The sequence below is a fragment of the Caretta caretta genome, chromosome 2, assembly GCF_965140235.1.
Source record: "Caretta caretta isolate rCarCar2 chromosome 2, rCarCar1.hap1, whole genome shotgun sequence".
Lineage (NCBI taxonomy): Eukaryota > Metazoa > Chordata > Testudines > Cheloniidae > Caretta > Caretta caretta.
Genome location: NC_134207.1, coordinates 21946240 through 21964526, shown reverse-complemented (window position 1 = coordinate 21964526; position 18287 = coordinate 21946240). Strand labels below are relative to the sequence as shown.

General features: G+C 41.9%; 2 protein-coding genes across 4 annotated transcripts in view; one reads left to right on the top strand and one right to left on the bottom strand.

Annotated features, from left to right (window-relative positions):
* The first annotated feature begins 610 nt into the window (after positions 1-610).
* On the top strand, positions 611-10803 carry RNF139 (ring finger protein 139). Its single transcript, XM_048841608.2, has 2 exons — positions 611-966; positions 8852-10803. Exons 1-2 carry the CDS (start codon positions 786-788, stop codon positions 10645-10647), a joined length of 1977 nt encoding a protein of 658 aa, XP_048697565.1. The 5' UTR covers positions 611-785; the 3' UTR covers positions 10648-10803.
* Positions 10804-11968: 1165 nt separating this feature from the next.
* TATDN1 (TatD DNase domain containing 1) overlaps positions 11969-18287 on the bottom strand; it is a 27966-nt gene continuing 21647 nt past the window's right edge. For 2 of the 3 annotated variants that reach the window (XM_048841626.2, XM_075124946.1), the window contains exons 11-12: positions 16961-17087; positions 12340-14584 (exon numbers count right to left, since the gene is read on the bottom strand). In XM_048841626.2, the coding sequence (XP_048697583.1) occupies positions 14437-14584; positions 16961-17087 (275 nt within the window). In that variant the 3' untranslated portion in view covers positions 12340-14436. Of the gene's footprint in view, positions 14585-16960; positions 17088-18287 lie in introns of all 3 variants that reach the window. The other variant, XM_048841627.2, reaches the window with a different exon arrangement.

The following is an 18287-nucleotide window of genomic DNA, read 5'->3' as shown; positions in this document are numbered from 1 at the left end:
GGTGTGACGGGCTCTATGGCGCGGCCGGGCGGTGTGCGGGGGGGCTGAGGCGGCAGCCCGGTGTGACGGGCTCTATGGGGCGGCCGGGCGGTGTGCGGGGGGGCTGAGGCGGCAGCCCGGTGTGAGGGGCTCTATGGGGCGGCCGGGCGGTGTGCGGGGGGGCTGAGGCGGCAGCCCGGTGTGACGGGCTCTATGTGGCGGCCGGGCGGTGTGCGGGGGGGGGCTGAGGCGGCAGCCCGGTGTGACGGGCTCTATGGGGCGGCCGGGCGGTGTGCGGGGGGGGGGGGGGGGGCTGAGGCGGCAGCACGGTGTGACGGGCTCTATGGGGCGGCCGGGCGGTGTGCGGGGGGGGGGGGGGGGGCTGAGGCGGCAGCACGGTGTGACGGGCTCTATGGGGCGGCCGGGCGGTGTGCGGGGGGGCTGAGGCGGCAGCCCGGTGTGACGGGCTCTATGGGGCGGCCGGGCGGCGTGCGGGGAGTGTATGGGGCGGTGTGCGAGACCCGGGGGCAGCAGGGCTCCCGGCGGAAACCCTCCCCGAGCCACCAGCGGCAGCAGCCGCCCGCCCCGGGTAGAAGCCGGGGGCGGGGCCGCGCATTGTGACGGCGCCGTGTCTCCGCCTCCCCCTCCCTGTAGGGTGGTGCGGGCTGCCGCAGGCCGAGGCCCGAGCGCGAAAGGAACATGGAGGAGGCCGCACTGCGGGGGGCCTGGCCCGTCCAGGAGGCGGGAGCAGGACTATAGCGAGGTCCCTGGGCCAGAGACTGGTACGAGGCGGCGGGTCCCGGGGGATGGCGGCCCCTGGTCCCCCGCAGCTGCCGGGGCTGGGGCTGGGCCCGCGGCTCCGAACAGGGCTGGAAGTTGCGCTGCGGGTGCCCAGCCTCTTCCTCATCGACGCCATCTTCAACTCTTACCCCCTGCCGGGGGGCTCCCTGTGCGCCGGGCTCCTGGGGGTGCTGCTGCGGCTGCTGGGTGAGAGACCCCCCCCCGTGCGCCGGGCTCCTGGGGGTGTTGCTGGGGGAGAGACCCCCCCTTTCTTCCCCTCCCCCTGTTCACTGTGCTCCTGGGGGTGCTGCTGGGGGAGAGACACCCCCCCTTTACTCTCCTCCCCCTGTTCACCGGGCTCCTGGGGGTGCTGCTGGGGGAGACCTCTTCCACTGTACATCCCCTTTCTTATCCCACCCCGGCTCCTGGAGGCACTGCCGCGGGGGCTGGGTATCCCCCTGGGCCCCGGGGGATACCTGCACTTTCCCAACTGTCCGCCACCCTCCTTGTTGTGTATATAATGTCTTCTGCAGTTTCCACGGTATGCATCCGATGAAGTGAGCTGTAGCTCACGAAAGCTCATGCTCAGATAAATTGGTTAGTTTCTAAGGTGCCACAAGTCCTCCTTTCCTCCTTGTTGGTGCATCCGCACACCTCCCGGCCGCCTCCCTCCCCACTTCGAGCTCAGCCGAGTCACCCGCCAGCCTCTGTCTCCTGGCTGCTGCTTTCCCCATAACTCTTCTTGGTGTCTTACGCCGCCTGTTTCCCCGCAACCCTTCTATACCTAGGGCCCCTTCCCTCGAGCGCCTCCACGTTTCTTCTCCTTTCTGTTTCACTGCCAGCTGATCCGAATTCTCTAGTCTCTGTTCTGTTGCCCTACTTCTCTTTTTTACCTGTATTGAGCAGATATGTCTGCACTTTCCTCCTCTCCTGCTGCTGGTCTGACTTCATTGAGCTCATAGCGCTTCACTTTTTTATTCTCCACTCATCATTTTTTTCCTTCTGCTTCAGCATCTCTCCCTCCTAACAGCAGCAAGTTGAGAGCTGATTCCTTCTGCTACATATCTCCTAACTGAAGTAAACTGAAGAGATTTCTTCTGCTCCTCTTTCCTCATTCTCTTGCTTTTTGCGTGTGGCTCCTAACCTGCCCTCAAATGAGATATTTTTGCCCCTCAGTAACAATTTGAGAACCCTAGAAAATTTTAAAATTCCATCGAAGTGTTAGGAATTATGATTGTAACTTTATCCGGCTAACAAGGCCTGCAAGTGATGCTGAAGCTAATACCTTCAGTGTCTCTAAAATAGATTACACTGTGGTAATGGGTCTTCTGCTATGTGACCATTTTGCATTACTATCCATTTCTCTTTAGAGTTTTTCTTTTTCTCCATATTTGAGATTGTAATGTTCTGTGTAGTCTGGAGATTTTCAACAATCCTTTGCTTGGTGATCTTACACATATCACATTCTGATAAGAGAGACTTTAAAAAACAACCACCAGAAGTGTAATATGCTTTGTTGAAACATACTTCAAAATCTTTGAATGTAATAGAATCAGAGAAGTGTGGGACTGGAAGGGACCTCAAGAGGTCATCTAGTATTTAGTGCAGTCCCTTGCACTCAAGGCAGGGCTACATAATAACTAGACCATTCCTGACAGGTGTTCCTAACCTGTTCTTAAAAACCTTCAGTGACAGAGATTCCACAGCCTCTCTGGTCAATTTGTTCCTGGGCTTAACCACCCTGACAGGAAGTTTTTCCTCATGTCAAACCTAAACCTCCCTTACTGCAATCTAAGCCTATTGCTTCTTGTCCTATCTCTAAAGATTAACAAGAACAGTTTTTCACCTTCATCTTTGTAACAACCTTTTACGTACTTTAAAACTGCAGCGTGGAGGGATAGCTCAGTGGTTTGAGCATTGGTCTGCTAAACCCAGAGTTGTGAGTTCAATCCTTGAGGGGGCCATTTAGGGATGGGGTAAAAATTGGGGATTGGTCCTGCTTTGAGCAGGGGGTTGGACTAGATGACCTCCTGAGGTCCCTTCCAACCCTGTGATTCTATGATCATGTCTCCCCTCAGTCTTCTCTTCCTCAGATTAAAGAAACCCAGTTTTTTCAATCATATAGCTTATAAAATACATGAAAAAGAATTCCCAGATAGGGAAAAAGTGAAACTTGGCAGGAGTCATGGTTGATATTGGGGAATTTTTCATTGTTTTCCTGTGTGATATATAATATATTTATATTACAGTAGTGTCCCTGTGTCCCATAAACAGGACTGGGATACTATTGTCCTAAGCACGGTACAAATGCAGTTCCCACCTGTACAGAGTTTGCAATCCCAAAAGACAGGAGAGAGGCAGAAGGTGGGGGAAGGGAACACAAAATACAATGTTTCAGAGTAGCAGCCGTGTTAGTCTGTATCTGCAAAAAGAAAAGGAGTACTTGTGGCACCTTAGAGACTAACCAATTTATTAGAGCATAAGCTTTCAAGAGCTACAGCTCACTTTGTCGGATGCATACAGTGGAAAATATAGCGGGGAGATTTTATATACACAGAGAACATGAAACAATGGGTGTTACCATACAGACTGTAACAAGAGTGACAAGGTGAGCTATTACCAGCAGGAGAGCGGCGGGGGGCAGAACCTTTTGTAGTGATAGTCAAGGTGGGTCATTTCCAGCACTTTACAAGAACAGTAGGAGCAGAAATCATAGACTATCAGGGTTGGAAGGGACCTCAGGAGGTCATCTAGTCCAACCCCCTGCTTAAAGCAGGACCAATCCCCAATTTTTGCCCCAGATCCCTAAATGGCCCCCTCAAGGATTGAACTCACAACCCTGGGTTTAGCAGGCCAATGCTCGAACCACTGAGCTATCCCTCCCTGCCACCCACCCACAAAGAGAAATAGTTTTACTGGAGTGGATGTGTCATTACACAAAGGCTTCTTGTGGCTGCTGCTCCTCATGTAAAGAACTGGGTAGGCTACATGGCTCAGTGCCTAGGTGAGTTCATGGATTGTAGTGTGCAGGCTAGAAAGCCTTCATGTGCCCACTGTGCCGTCAGTTGAAGCTGGTAGTGGTGCTTTCGGAGGAGCCCTTCTTGTTCCTGCTCTTCTGTACGTTGGGAGAAAGGGAGGGGGATAAATGGTTCCTGTTCATTCTCTTGTCTTGCAGGACTGGAAGGCCCTGACTTACTCCCTCTGTTCCTTAAGCTGGTGTGGGCACTACCTTAAACTGATAAATTACCTTTTTTTTTTTTAAGCGATACTTCTAAATGTCTCATTTAGAACACCTTTCAAACACCTTTCAAAGTCCTGTTTTGTATGAGGCAGATGCTTTAGACAGTGCCTTGGAATTAATCCCACATAAATGAGAGTTGGTGTGTTTGTTATTGGATGGTCTCTGTTAAGTGTCTAATAATATGATTATGGCACTCTTCAGAATGGTGTCTGTATGATAGGTTTTTGGAGAAGGAGAGGGTAATCATTTTGTTATTTGTTTATTTTTCCTCCATGGAAAGTTTTGGAAGAAAGCTTATGCTCAAATAAATTTGTTAGTCTCTAAAGTGCCACAGGTACTCCTTTTCTTTTTTTAAAAACTAAACTGGTTGCAGCATTTGATATACTGTAGGAACAATCCTGCACTGATATAAACACACTTCCTACCCAAAAGTGATGTTGACCACTTTTAATTGGAGAGCCGCCTTAAGATACTGATATTTTTCATATTGATCAGTAATGAAGTGACTTGATGTGACTGTTTCTCCCTATATTTAATTTTTTCTCTTCCCTACCCCTCAAATAAGAAGAGAACTGTTACAGTCCACATTCGCAATCAGAAACAACTTTATTAAGACATATTTAAGACAGTATTTTGTTAACTAGCTATATTCTGACTACTTGAAGACATTTTGCAGCTGACAGATGTGTTACTGAGAAACATAAACCAAAATATTATTTGACTCTGAAATACCATAGATTATGCCATATTGAAATAATGGAAGAGTTTTGTTGGTAAAACTCCCAACATGTAGGCAGTGATTGTCTGGACTGATTCTACTTTTAACAAGTTGACTTTTAAAAAAATAGGATAAATACCCTAATTTAGCTATGGATGGGAGGAAAGGTTATGTGTCCCAATGAAATTTCATTGATACTGTTGGAGAGTGCTGTTTGAATAGTTTTGAAACGCTATTCCAGATAGTATATCTTATTTTGAGAAGAATGAATGGAATGCTGTACAGTTATGGTACATTATGGAATCCTGTTGCTTCCGTTTAAATTTTGTATTCAGTTCTGCCCTGATTTGCTTCCTATGTAAGTAATCACATTGGCTTCAACTGGGATTAGGTGAATAGGAAGTCAGGGCAGAATGGAGTCCTAAAACTATTTCCAAGCTTTCTCTAACCTTTCTGCTTAACCTGTCACTTTATCTCCCTAGTTACACACTCTCCTTTCACCATCTCCTTTGGCTCCCAGTTTTCTTTAAGCATTAAAATCATTTCTGGGGTCATGTGTGTCTAATGCATTAAATTGTCACTTCAAAAGGCAATATCTCTTCTTTGGGGTGTGCTGATTTGACAGGTTCACTGGAGATGTTGCTTTCTAAGTGTAGATTGAGCTTGAGGTGAACAGAGTTGGGGGTGGAAAGACAGTTCAGTGGCTGATTAAAGAGTTAAAAAATAAATAGTATGTGGACAAGTAATAGTTCCTTCTAATATAGCTCGTATATTACTGACTTTTGAATACTCTGTTGAATTCTGGGTACCACATTACCAGAAAGATATTGACAAATTGCAGGGAGTGCAGCTGAGAATAGAAACAAGGGAATTAGAGGTATTGATTACAGTATAAGGGAAGATACAAATTACACTATTAGTAATGTCATCCTCATGTTAAGATAATTGTTTTTTACTGTTTGTAAATCTTTGTTCTCAGAGGATTTAGAGCATTGTGCAACAATCAATTTAAAATATTGTTTTCAGAAAGCAACCGGGTTCTGTCCTTATATAAAACACATGAACCAGGTATGATATATTTGGATTTTCCAAATGAAGTTGCTAGCAACTCACGATATGTGTATAGCTAGAACTACACTGGTACTGGGTACAATCCTATCCCGAGCAGGTGCTTGCAGCTCTTCGTTACCCAGAATGGTGTGTTATTGCAGAAGCGCAAAAAAAAAAAAAAAAAAAAATCACGATATTAGTCAAAATTTATCCAGACTGGTTTGGATGTGAACACTGTCGCATGGGCAGAAGGGCCATGGACGAGTGAGGTATTACAGAGGCTAGTGTGAGTCCCATTGTATTTAACATTTTCATTAATGACTTGGAGGTGGTTGTTGAGGTGATAAATGGCACACTAATGAAATTCATAGATGATACTAAAGAAGGAGGCATTGGAAGGACAGAGATAATACAAATATATGTAGAGATTAGAAACATGGCCCAAGAAAAACACAACAAGATTAAACATGGAAAAATGCAAGCTTTTAAATCTGGGGCAAAAGACATCACAAATTCTATATGAGGGAAAAATGTGGCAAACAAATATGCTGAGACCTGAAATTGACAGACAACAAATTCGGTGTGAGTTTTCACTGTGATATGGCAGGCAAAGACCAATGCTTTTGTACACACATCACAGAATTCTATCATGTCACAAAACAAGTAGGTAATAGTTCCTCTCTGTATGAGTTTGTTCAGTTCTGAACACCTTATTACAAGACCTTATAAGAGAGAGAGATAAATTGGAGCAGGGGCAGGCAAACCTTTTGGCCTGAGGGCCACATCGGGTTTCTGAAATTGTAAAGAGGTCCGGCACCTGCCCCCATCCGACACCCCCCCCCCCCCCGCTTCTCGCCCCCTGTCCCTTGGCAGCCCCCCTGCCTCATCCAACCCCTCCTCTCATTCCTGACTGCCCCCCGCCGCCCCATCCAGCCACCACTTCTCCCTGACCGTCCCTGAAACCCCATGCCCCCATTCAACTCCCCTGTTCCCTGCCCTCTGACCGCCCCGACCCCTATCCACACCCCCGCCCACTGACCATTACCCCAAACTCCCCTGCCCTCTATCCAAACCCCCACCCCCTTACCGCGCTGCCTGGAGTGCTGGCGGCACTACAGCCGCGCTGCCCAGAGCACCAGGCCAGGCTGCTGTACCGCCCGGCTGGAGCCAGCCATACCACCACGCAGCACAGAGCACCGGGTCAGGCTGCGACTCTGCAGCTCCGCTGCCCAGAGGATTGTGCCGGTGGTGCAGTGAGCTGAGGCTGCGGGGGGAGGGGGAACAGCAGGGAAGGATTCTGGGGGTTAGCCTTCCAGGCCAGGAGCTCAGGGGCTGGGCAGGAGTGTCCCATGGGCCGTACTTTGAACTCCCTCTAATTCAGAGGTGGGCAAACAAGACCAATAAAAGTAAATCTGTACACGTATAAAAAAAAAAAAGATGAAATTACATAGGATGAGACATAACAATTCAAAAATATCTGAATAGTATAAATATCAAATTATGTCAAATTATTTATGGTAGTACAAGGATGTATATCTAGGAGTTACAAGATGAAATTAATACACATTTTTTCTGAAAACTTCCTAACAATCTATTAAGCTGTGGAACGGAATCCTAAAATTCCCTCCATAATGTAGGAAAACTAAATCTAGCTAGACTGGGAAAACAACTTTAAAATGTGTTATAGGGAATGGCCTACAGTGACTAGTATCTATTCTATTTTCCAATTAGGTCTAATTTCTGTGATTGTCTCTCAGCTTGTAAGAGCAGTATGTTTTTGGTTTCTCTAGACCAGTGTTGCTCAGCCAGTGGGTTGTAACCCGCAGCAGGGTCATGAAAGGAATTGGGTTGGGGAGGTTGGGGTATCACAGTCTAAAACAAAAAAAATCTTCCCCTATTCCCTGCAGACCCTTACCCTTCAAATCAAGTATTCCCTACCAATCTCTCGACACACACAAAAATATATAGGTTTATCATTGTTAATACATTTACTATAAAAGTAAGAGTGAAAATGTTAGATTGCAAAATTTGATTTTGAATAAGTGGTCACCAATCTCAAAAGGTTGAAAAATGCTGCCTCAAGCAAATTGGAGCGGATTGTTTTGTCATTTGAGTCAAACAGCTGTTAGAAATATGTAAAAAAAATTGTAGGTTTTACCCTAGGTTTTCAGCAACTTTCTACAGATCTGGATAGGAATATGGTATCCTGTATGAAAACGAATGTGCACAGTTGTATTCTTGGCTTTCTCTCTTACTATCATACTTATATTACAAAAATAATTGGTTTCCTATCGTCAAACTAAAAAGTTAAACTAATTGGACACTAGATTATTTAAGGTGTTGTAATAGCTTGACTTCTTAGAATGATTGAAGTGAACACCTCAAAATAGCAGCAATTTAAGAATGTCTGAAGGTTTCAAAATATATTCTGATAGCAACATTTTACTTATACTGTTCTCTAAATTTTAAAAATAATTAAAAAAAAAAGTTAGTGAAAGGCTCTGGATTAATTGTCCTACAGACTGAAGTCCTCTATAGATTCACAGTACTTGAAGAGTTCAGGCATTGGCAATTCAGTGCTTTTGTCAAAAATAAGTTATTTGGCTCAATACGGGTGTAGCTGAGTGGAAATTTAGTGGTGTGTGATATACAGAAAGTCAGACTAGATGAACAAATGTCCCATCAGGTCTTAAAATCTATGAATCTCCCTGCATTGTGTCTCAATACTGATCTGGAAGGATCCCACTCTACCGAGATGGGGGAAGTAGTTAAGTCTTTGTATTGAAATTGCAAAAAAGACAGACAGTTGTGGTGGTGACTTACTGTTTTTGCATAATTGGTGTGGGGCTCACTTTTTGTGTGTATTAAAAGCAAGTTAAGTAGTCCTGTACCCTGGTGCCTCTTGCACAGAAAAAGCTAAAGTTTAAACAGTAGCTCTATTCACAAATGTTTTTTAGAAATGTTTAAAGGTAAATAAAAGCATCAAAGCTAAAAACTCTGAACTGTGTATCATGAGAGTTAATAGGTAAAATGCGTATGTCTAATTTCTGCTGAAAACTAAATGATTTCATTCTGTTTTTTAGGGGTCTTTGTATCCAGTGTTGTTCTGGTCTTGCAACAGCGAGCACTTTTCAAGTTTTATATGATCAGCTCAGCATTTCTGCTAGCTGCAACCTCAGTGTTGGTGAATTATTATGCTTCTTTGCACATAAACTTCTACAGTGCTTACTACACAGCAGCTTTTGGAATTCAGTTCCTCCCTCATAAAGGACCCTCACTATGGATGGCACTTTCTATCCTTCAGCTTACCTTTGGGATTGGATATGTTACATTGTTAAACGTACAGTCCATATACTCCCAACTAATCATACTGGATATACTGATTCCTATAATAGGCTTGATCATTGAATTACCTTTAAATGTCAGACAGATTTTAGTTTTTATTTCAGGCCTAATTCTGACATTACATACCACAATCAATTTAGTTATGAAAATTAAATGGTTCTATTATTCCACACGATACGTTTATCTCCTTTTAAGGCATATGTATCGCATTTATGGATTACAGTTATTGATGGAAGATACGTGGAAAAGGATTCGTTTTCCAGCTGTACTGCGTGTGTTCTGGCTAACGAGACTTACAGCACAAGCAGTTGTATTAACTTATGTTGTCAAGATGGCAGAAACTAATACAGAAGAGAAGTTCTACTTGATTTCTTGGGAAAATTGTTGGGAACTAGTTTGCAGTCTTATAATAAGTGGGTGTGATTCTACTTTAACTGTCTTAGGCATGAGCGCTGTAATTTCTTCAGTAGCCCATTATTTGGGACTGGGTATTTTGGCCTTTATTGGATCAACTGATGAAGATGACAAGAGGCTTGGTTTTGTAGCACCTGTTTTATTTTTTATTTTGGCTCTGCAGACTGGCTTAAGTGGTCTAAAGCCAGAAGAGAGACTAGTTCGCCTAAGTCGAAACATGTGCCTTTTGTTAACTGCAGTCCTGCATTTTATCCATGGAATGACAGACCCTGTACTAATGTCTCTCAGTGCCTCCCATGTGTCATCATTTCGCAGACACTTCCCTGTACTTCTTGTTTCAGCTTGCCTTTTTATTCTTCCAGTTCTGCTCAGTTATATCCTTTGGCACCACTATGCACTAAATACATGGCTTTTTGCAGTTACAGCATTCTGTGTGGAACTTTGCCTAAAAGTAATTGTTTCTATCACGGTTTATGTACTATTCATGATTGATGGCTACTATAATGTCCTATGGGAAAAGCTTGATGATTATGTCTACTATGTTCGTTCAACAGGCAATATTATTGAGTTTATATTTGGTGTGATCATGTTTGGAAATGGAGCTTATACCATGGTATTTGAATCAGGAAGTAAGATTCGGGCTTGCATGATGTGTCTACATGCTTATTTCAACATCTACTTGCAAGCAAAGAATGGCTGGAAAACTTTTATAAATCGGAGGACAGCTGTTAAGAAAATAAACTCACTTCCTGAAGTAAAAGGAAGTCGGTTACATGAAATAGATGATGTATGTGCAATCTGCTACCATGAGTTTACTACATCTGCTCGTATTACTCCATGCAATCATTACTTTCATGCACTTTGCCTTCGGAAATGGCTCTATATTCAAGACACTTGTCCAATGTGCCATCAAAAAGTATATATTGAAGAAAAGGAAAATGCAAATATCTCTAACAATGGGTTTGTTGCACCTAATGAAAATCCTGTAGAAGTTGCAGAAGAAGCTGCTCATGAAATAAATGAAGATAATGACAGTACTGACAGTGGTGATGATGATGACTGTGTGGCAGAACACCAGAATGAGACTCTTAATGTTGATTCTGACTCCGTGGGTGACTAAAATCACTGAGGTATTTGTTTAAAATGGAGTTCAACAACAGAATAAAAGTTTCACTTCACTGTATACTTAAGCACAACAATGGTATCTCAGTGTTGTCTGTGAATGGTTGTCGTTTACTCTGGTGTGCTACTGTAAATATACCACTAATTATTTCCAGTCTCTTTCATGACTACCTTAAACTTGTGTACATTATTGTACATGGAATAAAATGTTTTCACATGTTTAAGACAAAGTTGGACAAACACTTGATATAGTGACACATGTAATCCATCTGCTGTGCCAAAGGCTGCATGCTAAATTCTAGAACAATGATTTTTGGCTGTGAGTTAAACTATTGGAGAAAAAAGACCTTCAGTATGCCTGGAAGACACAATTAGAGATGAAATGTTTTGAACCTATAAATTTAAAAACATTAGCAGAACATTATAGCTATCTCAAAATAAAGTTCAGGTTTGTAGAAAACTTAAAAGTACTTGTGTGTGTGGAATATAAGAATGAAACTGCTATGTTTTCTGGAAAACTTTCTCAGAACCAAGCTGTATGATGGATAGGTAAACTTCATTAATATTATGAGAAGGTACCATGGAAAGTAAAAACTTTGCTTTTTACAGACTTATTTTAATCTGATACAAAGTCAGAGTACTGGAAAAGATGAATCAAGAGCACAGCTGCTACAGACTACCCTTAAAATTGATCCTAGAATGTTGTGAGGGAAGTAGAGCTGCAAAACTGACTGTACAAAAAGCAGACCAAGTTTGTTGAGGCATTAGGTCTGTGGCCATCAGGGGCTTTTTGTGTAGCCATAGTCTCCTTGGCACTGATGGAGGTGGGGGGCAAAGCAATGCTCCCCCCCAGGGGCACCAGCAGGTGTTGGGGCTGACCCCCTTTGGATCCACAAATACCAGAGGAGTAGGCTTTAGGCCTGGGGTGGCAGGCAGCAGTAGGTTCCATCCCCTGGACATGAGGCTTTGGGCTCCAGCCCCAGGCTCACCCCCATACTTCTGGCCCCCATTATGGCCTCTTATCCCTGTTGCACAGCTGCAGGGCTCCTCTCCTTTGGCTCAACCCCCATTACCCCTGGTCCCTGCTGCTTTCCTACCCACCTCCCTATCCAGGGCTTAGCTCTGGCAAGCTGGAGGACAAATTGAGTAAGTCAGTTGTGAAAAGTGATATTTGTATATTATTCACTGTCTCCCAGCTACCTAACAAGCCTGCTGCTGTGAAAAGTGATTAACATACAAATATCACTTTTCACAGAAACAGACTTACTAGCTAGCAAATCTTTAAAAAATCCTCCCCCCCCAAAAAAGAACAACAAAACAACACTATGCAAAGTACTTTATCTGTTTCGGTCCAGAAAAGAATAGACATAACTGTACATTTTTTATTGAGTCTGCAAAAAAAAAAACCCACACAAATAAATTAGTGATTTGGACATGTATATGTGCATATGTATTATTTTCCCTAAAGTTAATTATTTTAGGAAAAATGGTCAGAGTGGCCACCAAAAAAATTGTTGCGAGAACCCCTGCTTTAGATGTTCAGTATTTGAGGTTTACAAAGACAGGTTTAATCTTGTCATACCTCAAAATATTTTTTTTTTATGGCAGGAGGGTTTTTTTTTTTTTAAGTTTTATAGTAAGGTTAACAGACTTTGCATACTTTTATACAAAATAAGGGTAAGGAACAGCATTACATATCAGAAAAGAAGACTTTAATAGTATTGTTGTAAAGAGTGTTGGCCAGTTCAAGTGGGTCTTCCTCTCTTACTGTCGTCATTATCTCTAGTACTTGACTAAAAAGAAAAAAAGTTAATTTTACTCAGTTATGTGTAATGGTAAATATACTAATGTCAGTTTAGTTTATGCGTACACAACTAGCTATGAGGGGACCAAGATGGTCAGGACTTAATGGTGCAAGTATACTTTAGTTTCATTTGTACACAGTAACTAGCTTCTACCACTTAAAACATCATCCACTCACTGGCAGTCTCCTAATCTTTGATCCTTTGACAACTTTTGCTTGGCCTACATAGGTAGTTAAACAACCTTACATTCCAATGAAAGTGATTTTGCTGTACAGGTGAAACTTCTGCTATTTTGGATAAAGTGCAGTATAAATCTCTCACGTAGGCCATCAGAAGTTCAGAGGGTGAATTTAAGAGTGTAGTCAATTAAATAGCCTATACTCTTGCTTCCTATCCACATTTTTTATTTCTAATGAACAAGTTCTTAGGTGTTTAGCAATAGCTTGTTAAATTAACACTTCAGGAATATGGTATTTAATAAATCTGTTGTTAAAAGGGATGGGGAAGAAGCCAAAGGATAAGACTAAATTAATAGTCGCACTTTTCAAAAACTGTTACCCTAAGTCTTGACAGGTGGAGCAATGCACTACCACTTATTTGTATTTAGAAAATACAGGTTTCCAATTAGTAGCTGAAAAACAAGGATTGAATAGTTGTTCCTTCCACTACTTGGTGATCCCCGATAGCCCTTAGGACTACCTTCCGACTATTAATGCAATATTGTGCTTCTTTAGATGCAGCTGAATTAGTGGATACACTTCTGCTTAGAAAAAACCTCAGTTAAGTTCTACAGTGCTGCCCTTTCAAGTTCTTTATTACCACTAAAGCTTCAGTTCACAAGAAAAATTTCTGCACAGGTGGTTTGTTGTAGGTACAAGACATTAACAGTAAGTGAAAGTGATCATTGAGGGAGAGATTCTCAGCTGGTTGTAGATACATTAGCTTTAGTAGAGCTACACCAATTTACCCCAGCTGAGGATCTGGCCTCAGGAAGTTTCACTAGGAAATCTTAAGCTGAAGTCCATATTTAGGCCAATAAATAAGTGGCCTTTTCTAAAGTTCCGTGCACCCAGCAGCTCCCCTTAACTTCAGCAGAAGTTGCTTAGCACTTCTGAAAAACCAGGCCACCTATTTAGCTTCCTGAATAGAAAATCTCAACCTGAAGTCCATAAAGTCAGACATTTAGCCAGTGTAAATTGGTGTAGGTCTACAGAAGCTTATGTAGCCATCCCAAGTAACACTAGCTGAGAATCTGTGTAGCTCTGACAATGACAACAGGGAATTTTCCCCTCATGGAGAACAGACCATCACCCAATGGCCTATGACAAAGGCCTGATGTAGTTTATTTTGACAGTACTTTCCACCTTACCCTCCTTTAATAGCCACATCTTTTTGTTGTTAAAGAGGAAGGGCTTGATCCACAAAGGGGATGTAGGGTAAGCCTTGTAATGCCTACATTTAGGTGTTCTGCCACCCAGAGGACACCTTAGCCCCAAGTCAGACTCCCATACTCTCTGCAGTGTGAATGAGGGGCAGGTGCCTAAAAAGCGGATTCACAAAAGCCACCATAGGCTGTCTAAACTAACTAGGAGACAATGCCAAAGAGAGAGGTTTTGCCTAAGCCTCACCCCCTCAAAGGGAATTAGGTGCCTGTTTCCACTTGGAATTCACCACTGAAGAGTCTCCTAATTAGATCCCTAGATCAGCTCAGCCCTTTTTCAAGTAAAACTGAGGAAGAGGGTACTGCCCTTAAACTCAGTAGCCAAGCAGTTAGCGTACTCTGCCAGAATGTGGGAGAGAGAGGTTCAAATGTGCACTTTGCCTGATTGAGAACAGGGACTTGAACACAGGTCTTCTACCTCTCAGGTGAGTAACCATTAGGCTAACAGGGTATTTTGGGATGAATGTCTTTCAATCTCTCCTGCTGAAGATGTTTTACTTTTGTGTCACATACTTAATCATCAGCCTAGAGAGAATATAGCCTAGGGGTTAGCATACTCTCCTGGGAGACTCAGGTCTCTGCTCCAGTGACAAAGTATTCCACCTCCTTTTTCAGGCTGTGTTTTTCTGGGGTCCATTCCAGTAGACATGCTCTTAAGAGACCCCTGAGAATGCCTACCAAATTGGGACCTGCAGGCAAGATAGATGAGAGAAAGTCTAGTTTGTGAATCCCACTAGGGCTGAGGTATGAAGTAGGTGCTGAGCATCAGAACTTGGTCAGCTTTGCACGTGCCCACCAGCAGGAATTCAGGCAGCAGCAGAGCAAGGGTCGAATGTAGGCATATAAAGTGGCAGTTAAGTACCAAAATCTCTGTGGATCTAGCCTAAGATGGCCTCCAATGTCACTTATCACACTTCATTTTATCTGAGACTAAAGTAACCAACTGAAGATTTTTGTTTTGTCCAATTTACATCTTAGAATTGATATTCAGGGTTGAAGTTGGCTGCATGCTATTTATGATCATTTTAAAGGGTGACTGACTTTAGTCCCATTTTGACCTAAACATTTTATACCTAATGTTACAGGTTGCTGACTGTCACTGAAATCAGAAAATCCTTCCCCCGCTCCCAGTAAAATAATAAACAAAATTTTATCCATCGTTAGTTGCACTTCATATCTCATGTACTGCTCTTCGGGGGGAGGGGGGAGCTCCCCTGCATATTCTCCCCCACTCTCTGTAACAAGGTATTGACTGCTAACAGCTAAATTGAAACAGGATCAGCTGACAAGCATGTGTGTAGAGAGGGGGAGGAACACTCTTAACATAATTTGAGGTTCATCCAGATAACCTTTCTAAAACAGCAGCAGGGAGAAGATAAACTTTACAAATTGGGGACATACAAGTTTGTCAAAATATTGTTAGAAATTGTTAAATCAAACTGTGTCCCTATAAGGTCTGGTAATGTATTGAAAAGTATGGAAAGTACACGTTATTCAAAAGCTCCTACAAATTGCTATGCACAAAGAGCTTCTGAACACTCTTAGAATAGATGATGCCATATCAAAGTAAGATCAATCAACTCTCTTGTGGATTACTTGCCAAATTTATTTGGACTCTTTAGTAGCTGCATCCAAAGACCTTTTTTTTATAAAGACACTGGCTTTTAAAAATTAAGCTATAAAACTTTTTTTTTTCCCCAAAATGACTGAACATTTCTACAAGTAAACTAGTTTCAGATTTTGACTACTACAAACGTATTTACATTCTTGCTGACAGACACTCTTGCAAACTGTTACTGGGCCAAAAGTGAATTAAAGTCACTTACAACTAGGCTTGGGAGAATTAGATTTTTAGGTAAATGTCAATTTCACCATATACAAACTGGTGAAAAAAATATTTCCATTGATAATTGAAATGTACAGATAGAGAAAAATGCTGCTTGAGAACTTATTAGAGTTTGATTTAAGGATATTTAGATGTGATATTGACCATTTCTGTGTTTTATAATTATACAGCTTTAACTTTTTGACTCTCCACATCCACTGTCATTAAATAATTGCCTAATTTCCCACAACTGTGAAATGTAAATTGATAAAAACAGAAAAAATCATCCTCAATTGACATTATAAAATAATAAAAATCAAACTCTTCTAAGCCTACTTATAATCAGAGCATTTCACGTAATGTTTTGTGGTGGTGGGTAAACAGGAGAAAGCAGATCTAACCCCAAGACCAGACTGAAACAATAGGGGATCAGCATTTGATGAGATTTGAGTATTTCAGCCATCAATCTCATTTAGTGATTATAGTTAATACAATTTAAAATCAAAAGTAGCACTTTTACCCCCTGCTGTTTGTTTTTTCTAGACATTTAGATTCTAGAGCAAAGCGGGCCATAGGCACCTGAAGCATTTCCCTCTCCAAACGCCCCTTTGGGGCATTCTTGTTCATCTCCAAACCTCAAACTGGTGTCTTTACTGGCTGTAGAGCAGAATGAAACTGATGTGATCTTAATCAGTTTCATTTTGCTGCTGATCCTCAGGTTACAGCTACACCAACACTAGCCTCCTCATCTGCTGGAAGTACTCTTAAACCAGTAGTGATTTGGAGAAAACAATTTGTATCCGCTCTGTGTCCCACTAGCCCCTCCCACTTTAAAAGATCACACAGTTGGCTCTTCTGGTGTTGCATGTACTCTAACAGCTACATCTGGAGAAGCAACACAGTGACATGAATTAGAGTCTGGGTACTTGGACTCTATTTTGGTAGTGCTAAGGGGAGAACTACAAAGTAGAGGGAAGGGATACATGGGATATCAAATGAAAAGACATCACTAAGGACCTGATTTTAAGATTTGCTGAGCTTCCGAAACTCCTGCTGAAATCAATGGAGATGCAAGAACCTCTGAAAAGTTAGCCACAATGTATTTTGTAAAACATATTTTAGAGTACAGCACCTTGCTCCCGATTCAATAACTCTGTATTGGTTTAAGCCTACTAAATTTTGTATGTACTTGTGTACATTTCCAAACCTTTAGTTTCAAATATAAAAATTACATACTTACATTATATGGCAAGGTTCATTTCTGTCCTTCAAGCAATGCTCTAGTTCCCATTTCTTTTTTGTGGGAAATGTTGTTTTTATACACTTTGACCCAGCATGAGTATTTTTCACACCACACCAGGGAGCATCTTGCATGATTCAAACAAGAGTTAAATGTATACAATCGTTAATAATTTCATATAATTGTTTGCTCTTCTGTCAGTTTATGTCCTCCCCACCTTCCACAGACCAAAGCCCATTTTAGAAATCACTCCTCTTAAGCACAGTTTCTCTCCCAAATGATAAAGGAATGATTATGAGATTAGTTCATTTAACATCCATAATAATTAATAAATTACTTCAAATTACTATTCCATTATATTAAATTCTGTAAGATTTTTACATATTATAAAATTAGCCACTTTATTCAGCAATAATGCAATAAAATAAAAGAAGCAGAGAGAGAAATGCTACCATGACAAGGGCTGCTAGCCAGTGAACCACTTGTGTAACCCACAGAAAGTTTAGATACACAAGTGATACTCAGATTGAGGCTCATGAGTCACAAGTGGCTTTTTAATGTGTCTCCTGTGGCTCTTTGCAGCACGTGATATTAAAACACTGATTTAATTATTAACCAATCTAAGTTATTAATCAATCAGGATGCTTTTACTATATTAACCAATTGTAGTTGATAAAATAATAATACTTGATCAGTCATTTTGCTGTGAGTGTGTGTGTGTATATATATTATATATATGAATTAATATTTCCCCATCATACTGTTTAAATATGAATATATAGTACTATAGTAAATAAAATAATGAATTCACACTACTATGGGACTTTTGAGTAATGTTGATTGCCAGTTTGGCTCCTGAACCACTGAAGTCTGAGTATCACTGATAAACAAAGGCACATCAGGGTGTATAAGACAAAAATGAAATGCAGGGATTTACAGGGTTTTTAAAAACAGCCTTTTTCAGATATGCCAAATTACATAACTGTTGACTAAATCTCCTAATCTATTTTTAACTGTCCTACTACTGATGTCTGAAATAAATGTGAGTAGAACCAATATCCACTAATAGATCAGTTCAATCGTAACTAATTATTCCAAGAGGTATTTTCAGGCCCTCTTTCATATTGTTTTGCTTAATGAATTGGAATTTCCTGGTATGCACCCAAGTGCCATTACTGCTGATAATGGGATGGCCTTTATCATGTTCTTTACCATAGTGTTTGGCATATCTACACTCTGCTTTGGGTAGGGCTACACTACCCACCAGATTGGCAGGCAGCAATTGATCCAGCGGGGGTCGATTTTATCACGTCTAGACTAGACGCGA